At 32.3% G+C, this 10,167-nt stretch overlaps 2 protein-coding genes across 2 annotated transcripts; one reads left to right on the top strand and one right to left on the bottom strand.

Moving 5' to 3' along the window:
• The first annotated feature begins 3,217 nt into the window (after nucleotides 1-3,217).
• LOC111918308 (uncharacterized) lies at nucleotides 3,218-3,646 on the top strand. The gene has a single exon (XM_023913988.2). It carries the CDS (start codon nucleotides 3,220-3,222, stop codon nucleotides 3,643-3,645), a length of 426 nt encoding a protein of 141 aa, XP_023769756.1. The 5' UTR covers nucleotides 3,218-3,219; the 3' UTR covers nucleotide 3,646.
• A 2,293-nt stretch (nucleotides 3,647-5,939) lies between these two features.
• LOC111918310 (glyceraldehyde-3-phosphate dehydrogenase GAPC1, cytosolic) lies at nucleotides 5,940-8,424 on the bottom strand. The gene is made up of 9 exons (XM_023913989.3): nucleotides 8,301-8,424; nucleotides 8,168-8,200; nucleotides 7,976-8,076; nucleotides 7,327-7,542; nucleotides 7,076-7,222; nucleotides 6,834-6,992; nucleotides 6,615-6,757; nucleotides 6,344-6,517; nucleotides 5,940-6,256 (listed from the first exon to the last, which is right to left on the bottom strand). The coding sequence occupies exons 1-9, from the start codon at nucleotides 8,302-8,304 to the stop codon at nucleotides 6,208-6,210; spliced, it is 1,026 nt and encodes a 341-aa protein (XP_023769757.1). The 5' UTR covers nucleotides 8,305-8,424; the 3' UTR covers nucleotides 5,940-6,207.
• Nucleotides 8,425-10,167: the final 1,743 nt, after the last annotated feature.

Raw genomic sequence — 10,167 nt, forward strand, 5'->3', positions numbered from 1 at the left:
TCAAATATAAATTAAAACTTTATGTCTTCTTACCTCTTTTATTTTTGAAATTCTAACAATCTAACATATATCCATAAATAATATATATATATATATATATATATATATATATATATATATATATATATATATAAGTTACAAATTCTATTAAGTTATAATAGTTAATTAGTTAAAAGCTAAAAGGTTTTAGTATTAAAATAATATTTAATACAATTATAAAAGGCCTTTTGATATTAGTAATTATATGTTAAGTTAAAGAGTTGTAAGTTTTAAATGAATATAGTTAAAATATTTTTGGTTTTTTTATATATAGATAGATATATAAATATATAAGATTATTTATAAAGAAAAACATTAAACTAGCCAAAACATGATGATTTAATTTTATTTCTTTAAAGTAATTTCATACTCTTGATAATACAAATTACTTGTTAGTATTTGAATGTATACACTCTTTTATTGTAAATTTAGTCACATTCATGTATTTATTAATTACATATGTTGTATGTTTCATCAAATAGAGTATAAAGATTTGTGCATCTGATTTTGTCCGCCAAATGTTTGTTAAAATGCTTGAATCAAATATTCCTGCCAATTTTTTTTATAATATTTGAACTATCATATCTCTCTCATACTAGCTTGGAATGATCTGAAATTTGTTTCTGCATATTCTCCTTGGTGTTAGCTACAAGTTAGGTTCATAAGTCATTTAAATTTGATTAATATTGGCTTAGTTATAGTCCTTCGAACATGCGATGTTACAGTTGTATTTTTAGCACTCTTTGTTAAGAAACATTTGTGATATTTGAACTGTCATATTTACCACATTCTAGCTTGGAATAAGCTGGTCTTTTTCCAAAGTATTGTCCTATTTGTTAGCTACAATGTAGTCATTGTAATTAGATTAAGTCAATAATTTGGATCAGGTCACTCGGGGAATACTTGATCAAGTGACTCTAGTACATTCTGTTAGAATAAATTAAAAATCTTTAATGTCTAACACATTCTGTTAGAATTATAGTTTTATTCTATCAGAATATACTGAAAGTTATACTATTTTAAAGTTGATTATGTTTTTTTTTTATTTAGGTTTTGAAGGGGCTGCTATTGATGTGGAAAATGAAGAAAACATGGAGAACGAGAGTATTCTTGCAGAATGTTGTTATTTTTTAAGAATGTTATTCATATTTGTTGATATTATTTTAGAATATTTATAACTATATTAAAATGTATAAGACTTTTAGTCTGTAATATTATATATGAATTTGTATTTAAATTCGGATATAAAAGAATAAATTAGAATGTTGTTATTTTTTAACCTCGGATTCAAGAATTTTGTTATTCTTCAATAATATTCTAATAGAATAAAATTATGAAAGAACATCATTCTAACAAAAAAATATTCTGGCAGAATAAAATCGTTTATTTTTCAAATTACGTTAGAATTAAAATTAAATTAATTAAAAAAACTCAAAATTTTTAAATTAGGAGAATTAATTATCCCTAAAAATACAAAATTTCCTTTTATAAATGTAGTTAAATGTCCAAAATACCCTTTTGCTAAAATTTGTGTGATTATATGGTACATGCTATCATATTGTAATAGCATACACTCTCAAATCATGTCCATTGATTAATTTCATCCGTTGGTTCAGATCTGTGCATTCTAGCACACAATAGTTAGTAAAAACAAAATAACATAAGCCTAAGAAGACATAAAATATTAGTTAGATTGTTAGAATTTCAAAAATAAAAAATCTAAGAAGACATAAAATAATATTTAATACAATTATAAAAGGCTTTTTGATATTAGTAATTATATGTTAAGTTAAAGAGTTTTAAGTTTTAAATGAATATAGTTAAAATATTTTGGGTTTATATATATATATATATATATATATATATATATATATATATATATATATATATATATATATATATATATATATATATATATATATATATAAAAGATTATTTATAAAGAAAAACATTAAACTAGCCAAAACATTAATTAAGGATAATGACTTAAAAGGGTAATACATTCTTCGATTTGTACACATTTGGTCACTGAGTTTATTTTTTGTTCACATTTACCCCTTCAACTTGTTAAACTGTACACATTCAGTCCTTATGACCGGTTATTCCAGGTTAACTGGTAAAAATGTCTTAATAGGGTAATATATTTCTCATTTTGTACACATTTACTCCTTAATATTTTTGTACACATTTAGTCCTTAATGTTTTTTGTTGCAAAATAATTTATTTTTGTTTTTGTAATCATTCAATATTTATGAATGTTTTTTTTTAAGTTTTTCTCACAACATCTTACATGGAACAATTATTAACGAGGTGGTTTAGGCTTTTGATGCTTATGTCCATCGCGATCTCGACTACTTGGTTGCTTAGGTCATGTGTTTTGAACGTCCTAACTTTTTCATACTATATCAGATTTTAACGATCTTTATATCTATGCGTTTGTATTTCACTCTACTACAACTTTCGTTTATATAATTATATTACTCCCGTTAAAAAGTAATATATTTTTTAATTACGATCTTTATATCCATACGTTTTTTATGAATGCGTGTATGGATGTTTTTTTTTCATAAAATCGTAAGTAAAAACATATTATATTTTAACGGGGGTAATCTGAACGAAAGTTATAGCAGACTTAAAAAACGAAGATGTAGATATAAAGGTCGTTAAAATCAGATATCGTATGAAGAAGTTACGACGTTCGGAATACAAAACCTAAGTCAAACCACAAGACCTATACAACCAATCAGTCGAGACTGCGATGGACATAAGCATCCACAGCCTCAAACACCTCATCAATCAGGGACGGGCACAGGATTTGGTAGTAGGTGTTGCCAATTCGTAGTAGGTGTTGTCGGTAAGTAGAAAAAAGAAAAAGACAAAACTTCAAAAATGGTCCCTGTGGTTTCCGAAAATATCAAGTTTTGTCCCTAAGTTCAAAAAACCTCACAGATGGTCCCTGTGGTTTCAAAACTTTTAACAAATGGTCCTTCCGGTTCACTCCGTTAGTTTTTGGCCGTTAAGTGGAGAGTATTTATGTCATTTCACTGCCACAGGGACCATTTATGAAGATTTGTCTTATTTTAAAAAGAAAAACTAATTATTTAATATTAAAGGGTCCTCCCTCTCTCTCTTTCTCTCTCTCTCTGACACACACACAAACACAAACATACAAATATGGGTATGGGTGTAATAATCATCGACGGGTCCACCGTACAAGCCTTCGTTAACGACGAAACTCAGTTCAAAACCAGCGTCGACGCCCAGTTCGATTCCCTCGATGTCAACAACGGCGGCGTTCTATCTAGATCCGAGATACGTAAGGCTTTTGAGTCCATGAGGTTGCTGGAAGCTCACTCTGGAGTTGACACCGCCTTGCCCCCGGAGGAGCTTACCCGTCTCTACGATTCTGTGTTTCTGAGCTTCGATGAAGACTCGAACGGCACCGTTGATCTGGAGGAGTTTAGGTCGGAAATGAAGAAGACCATGCTCGCTATTGCCGTTGGGTTGGGGTCTTCGTCGATTCAGATGGTGGTGGAAGATGATGATCAAAGTTTTCTGAAAAAAGCAGCTGATTTAGAAGCGACCAAGATATCTGAGAGTTCTTAGATCTGACGGTGCACTATTAGCTGTGATTTTGTTGTTTGTACTCTTTTATTTTATATAATGGCATGTTAGTTGTGATCATTGACCTAAAGAACAAGGCTTTCTCCTTCAATAAAACCTTGAACTTCTTCAAAACCTTGGCCACAATTCTTCTCTCATATCTCTGATCTCTCAATTTTTTTTCTCATTCACCGAATCTCGAAAATTGCAGCAATATCACACCCATTTAGTTTCGATCACACCCCGTGAAAGGAATTAGGAATTTACCTACACATGACTGGAATTGAGAAATCGAGACTGGTTGAACAATTCCAATGGTTTCTTCCAACCTAGACTAGTGAATAAGGGTCTTCTGATTTTGTTGCTCTCTTCTTTGAAAGAAACCATGGACTGTGATTGATGGTGGTGACAGGGTAGAAGTAAGGTGAAGGTAACGAAAACGGAGGTAGGAGATACTTATTTTACTGTTGAACAATCGAAATAAAGGGGTTGCTGAAGGGAAGGGATGACGGTGGATTTGTGTGTTTTGATCGGAGTAAAGGCATGAAATCACTTACCTTGGTCGATGTCACCTGGTGGTGATGATGGTAGAAGGAGCAGATAACAACTTCAATTCTAATGGAGAAGGTGGTTGGATGTTTTTGAGAGAGAGAGAGAGAGGACCCTTTAATATTAAATAATTAGTTTTTCTTTTTAAAATAAGACAAATCTTCATAAATGGTCCCTGTGGCAGTGAAATGACATAAATACCCTCCACTTAACGGCCAAAAACTAACGGAGTGAGCCGGAAGGACCATTTGTTAAAAGTTTTGAAACCACATGGACCATCTGTGAGGTTTTTTTAACTTAGAGACTAAACTTAATATTTTCGGAAACTACATGGACTATTTTTGAAGTTTTGTCAAAGAAAATAATATCGAAAAATTTACATTGCGTATAGAAAAAGCAGGGGTTGTCGGTGCCACTACGGGCACCCAAAGAGAACCGTCTATGTCATCAATGATAGTCTCATGTTAGATGTCGTGAGAAAAACCCTAAATAAATCATTCATAAGTACTGAATTTGTACAAAAACAAAAAATGACTTATTTTGAAACAAAAAAAATATTAAGGACTAAATGTGTACAAAAATATTAAGGACTAAATGTGTACAAAAATATTAAGGACTAAATGTGTACAAAATGAGAAATATATTACCCTAATAAGACATTTTTCCCGGCTAACCTGGAGTAACCGGTCATAAGGACTGGATGTGTACCGTTTAACAAGTTAAAGGGGTAAATGTGGACGAAAAAAAAAACTCAGTGACCAAACGTGTACAAATCGAAAAATATATTACATTTTTAAGTCATTATCCCCATTAATTACTTACCAATTTTTAACCAAAAGTCAAAGTTAACAGTTTGTCTATTGTTTTTCCTTTCACCTACTGTTTTGACGGTTGGGCTTAGGGATGAGAATTTGGCCCGAAAACCCGAACCGAACTGAACCGAATTAGACCCGAATAAGCAATTCGATTCGGTTTTCGGGTAATTAAATAAGGCTTATTCGGTTTTCGGGTTATTCGGTCCGGGTTACCCGAATAAGGGCTTATTCGGTCCAAATGGACCGAACCGAATATTTAAAGTCACATTTTTTTTTCCCACCTGCACGATTGCTTATTCGGTCTTATGTTCTATCAATCGTTACCCAAAATACCACGTAATGTTTAATGTTTAACTTATATACTTATAGATAGTTTTTTAGGTGTTTTGGATGTTTAATGTTTAGTGTTTAATATGTTTGCTTAATAACTATATCTTAAGATTGTGGTGGTTGGAATTTACATTTTATATATCAAGATAGTTAATCCGTGTTATTCGTGTTTATCATAAGCTACAAAGTCATACAAAATACAATATTTATCACATTGTAAATGTTATTTGGGTTATTCGGCTCCTTAATCATCATGTACATGTTATTTGAGTTATTCGGATCGGAACCAAATCGAACCGAATAATACCCGAACCGAACAAAACTCGTATTATTTGGTTCGGTTTTCAGTTTATTCGGGTTCGGGTCGGTTCGGTTCCGACCCGAATAACATCCCTAGTTGGGCTAAGGTTTCCCTTTTTATGTTATTTTTTTTGGAAAAAAGGAAAAGCATTAGATGTTTTTTTTTCTGTAACTTCTTTTAAATTCCAATTAAGATAACGAGATTTCTTGTTGGGAAAAACTAAACCCACAACTCAACCACAAATATAGTGAGATTTTTAATTTTTAATTTATGTTGATTTTATTAATTAGACAATAGACAAATATATCAACCAAACTGAATCATATTTGGAAACAGATACAATTGAGAAATGTGTTTTTTACTAAGAAATAAACAGATAAAAGCTCGAAACAAAAAAGTACAATCGAGCATACTAAAAAACCAAAAAAGAAGTCCCGATCATCATCCTCAGGACATTACACATGTACCAGCGTTATTCCAAAAATCTCTAGTAAAAACCTTCCACAAAAGATTTCCCTTATTCAAACTCAAAAAAACAAAAACCAACACATTCCGCAATATTTAACGCTTCTAGGCCTCAACAGATGCAATGTGGCAAATCAAATCAATAACACGTGAACTGCAAAAACGAATTTTAGAAAATGTCAATAACATTGTAAAAAAAATCCGTTCAAACAAAATAAAAATAAAAATCCCGTTTTCTTACCTGTAACCCCATTCGTTGTCATACCACGAGACAAGTTTCACAAAGTTGTCATTCAAAGCGATCCCAGCCTTGGCATCGAAGATGCTCGACCTGCTGTCACCAACAAAGTCGGTGGATACAACATCCTCTTCGATATATCCCAAAATACCCTTCAATTTGCCTTCTGATTCCTCCCTAAATTACAAAAATGCCCCCACAAAGTTATTTCAAAATATCAGCATCGACTGAATTTTATTTTATTATAATAAACTAAGAAAACAAAAACTCTTACTTAATAGCAGCCTTGATCTGCTCATAAGTAGCCTTCTTCTCAAGTCTAACAGTTAAGTCAACAACTGAGACATCAACAGTTGGGACACGGAAGGACATTCCGGTCAATTTGCCATTAAGAGCTGGCAAAACCTTGCCAACAGCCTGCAACAAGAACAGGAAATGTAAGATTAGTTGGTGGTGGTGGTGGTGGCCGGAGAGTTCGCCGGAGAATCCTTACCTTGGCAGCTCCGGTGCTGCTGGGAATGATGTTGAAGGAGGCGGCTCTTCCACCTCTCCAGTCCTTCATGGATGGCCCATCAACGGTCTTTTGGGTGGCTGTAATGGAGTGGACAGTTGTCATAAGTCCCTCAACAATGCCGAATCTGTCGTTAATCACCTGAAAATTGTACAAAGTAATTTACAAGGGCTGAAAATGAAACAAAGACAAACTTGAAGGTTGGAATTGAAAATTGAAAATACCTTAGCCAAAGGAGCAAGACAGTTGGTTGTGCAACTGGCGTTGGAAACAATGTTAAGCTCAGGTTTGTATTCGTTCTCATTGACACCAACAACAAACATGGGTGCATCCTTGCTAGGAGCAGAGATGATGACCTTCTTAGCACCACCCTGATCATATATAAAACCAATCGAGAAAAGTCAAATAAACAATCTATGATCTTCTTGTTAAGAAACAGAAAAGGTGTATATATTTAGATCAAATCAAGTCAGACCTTTAAGTGAGCAGCAGCTTTGTCTTTGTCGGTGAAGACTCCGGTGGATTCCACCACGTAGTCAGCTCCGGCCTCACCCCATGGGATGTCTTCTGGGTTCCTGATACCGAATACAGTCACAGGCTTGTCTCCGAAGAGAAGGGTTTTCTCATCCTTCACCTTAAGTTCATTGTGCTTCCATTGGCCATGAACACTGTCGTACTTGAACATGTATGTCTGCAAGTAAAATAAATGGATCGGTTATTATACAGATTCAATACTATATAAATCCATACATCTACATTCACGAGGTAAACAGATCTTGTAGTACACTGTGATAAATGGATTTTTGATCCACTGATAGAATAATCATTTGTTTCATTCGAGTAACTTTTTATCATAAAAGGGAAAGAGATGATAGAGATTGTGCCAAATACGCCGAAACATACTGAGATCACGCACTCTATAAACCCAGACATCGATAGTGTGTTCATTCAAACTAAATAGCGTTCTAATACGTGATCCTAACTCCTAAGCATCAGTATGAATATTCCTGTTTGCAGCTTATCTAAGATCTATAATATTGAAGTGTTGATTAGCTAAAACAGCATTCGTTTATAGATCGAATCGTATTTAACACTAAAGTAGCAAACCAAAACGAGTAGTATACCATGTAATCAGTGGAGATGAAAGGATCGTTAACAGCAACAAGCTCAACATCATCTCTCTGAAGAGCAACTCTAGCAACTAGACGACCGATTCTTCCAAATCCTGTATAATATCAGTCGGATCCAGTGAATCAATAAGCAAGAAACCAAAAGGAGCTCAAAAACAGATCAAACCACAATTAAAAAAAATGTACCGTTGATTCCGATTCTAATCTTCTTGTCAGAACCTGCAAGTTCAAATGAAGCATGTAGAAGTTAGAATCGATCGAAAACATAGATGAATAGAGATGAGAATGAAGAAAACTAATCAAGGAACGACGGGATTACCCATGGCGATTGAGTAGAGTTTTGAAGGGTTTAGAGAGAGAAATAATGTAAAGAGAAATGAGTGTGAGAATGATATGAAAGACGATTGGGGCAACTGGTATTTAAAGCTTCGGCGGATGAACCGAAGCCGTGGGTGAACGTGACAGCGGTTTCAATTTACTGTCTTGGAGAAAAAGAAATCGGAAAAATTTTGAGATCGAGCCGTTGGAAATAAAACGAATATTCCATGGATCTTTTCTTAGGGTCAAAATTTGGTAAAATGTTAGGAAAATAATTTTTACTAGTCAAATTTGGTAAAATGTCGGGAAGATAATTGGGTATCCTTATAAAATATAAAAAGATTAATGTTAATTAAAAAAAAATTATCATCACTAATTGTCCGTTTATAATATTTTATAATACTCCCTCCGTCCCAAAATTATAGTCCATCTTTCCTTTGTGGTTTGTCCCAAAATAATAGTCCACTTCTAAAAATAAATAACATTTTTACCAAAATATCCCCTCATTATTACTTAAACAATTAAACATTTAATGGAACATTAAATATAAAGTAAGGACAAAACTGTCATTTTATTAAATAAAGTTAATGGTAATTAATGTTTTTTTTAATCTGTGTGTTTTTTGTCTGTGGACAATAATATTGGGACGGATGGAATATTATATTGAAGGGTATTTACGAATAAGGCTATTAAGAACAAACAATTCACCGAATTGACCACGGTTTTAAGAATTGTAACAATGATTATAAAAGTTATGTTTGACACATTATAGTGAATTAATAAATTATTTTATTTTTTAAGTTTTTTTAAGTTGTTATACGCTTATAAACTAGTTAATAAGGTAGCTTTTTAAAAAACTATCTAAACTATGTTTTTCATGACCTAAAATGTATCTTTAAGTCATTATAAAACACATATTCTTATATATGTCTTTTTATATTTATATTATTTTATATCTTTCAACTAGTTTATCAGCTAATTTTAATCAAATGCCATTTTTATCAGCTAGTCATTTTGCTAGTATGTCAAACATAGTCTAAATCCTAAATACTATGAATATCACATTCTGAAACATTCGATTTTTTTTGGACTATTAGAGAATTGGTGGAAATTGACATAAAGTAATCAGGAATTTGACATTACTGACTATAAGGTTGATTGATCCTCGTACATTCAAAATTTTCAATTATTAAAAACACAAAGAAGATTACCATGCTAAAGATAGGTTTGAAGTAGGTTATCATATTGGAGATTATGGATAAGTACATTTGTGTACACCTGCATCTTCTCATCGCCAAGCCAACAAAATTGTTTCGAGTCACATCATGAAGGATATATTGGTTGATAGTTTAAGAAACATGTTGTATGGAAAATCGATCATTCAAACTCTCAGTGACTAGTGTTTAGTGTTTATTATTCCTACTGCAAATCAAGACGAGTGAAATATACCTATTGGTGAATAAGGGCCCCTTTAAGAAGGTTTTTCAAGACCATATGTATATTAATTTTTAAAATCAAGAAAAAATAAATCCAAGAATAGTTATCTACATTAAGATGGATGACAACCATCGCTTAGAATACTTTTTCGCCGCTATCATTTGTGTGGTAAAAACAACTTTCTAAATACTATTTGTATTTTCATTGAAATATATTGATGTAATTAGTTTAAATTATGTGTGTCCACTTATTGTAATTGGCAATGCTTAACTAAACTATAAATACTCAAAACTATATTCCTAGAGTTTTCCACATATGATAACAACCAGATACTTCCACTAGCCTTCGGTGGTTGAAAATTATAAGTTAGAGAATCATATAATGGGGATAGAGTTTAGCCATTCTATTGATGTTCCACCTTGTTGATTATG

Source organism: Lactuca sativa, chromosome 8, assembly GCF_002870075.4.
Source record: "Lactuca sativa cultivar Salinas chromosome 8, Lsat_Salinas_v11, whole genome shotgun sequence".
Lineage (NCBI taxonomy): Eukaryota > Viridiplantae > Streptophyta > Magnoliopsida > Asterales > Asteraceae > Lactuca > Lactuca sativa.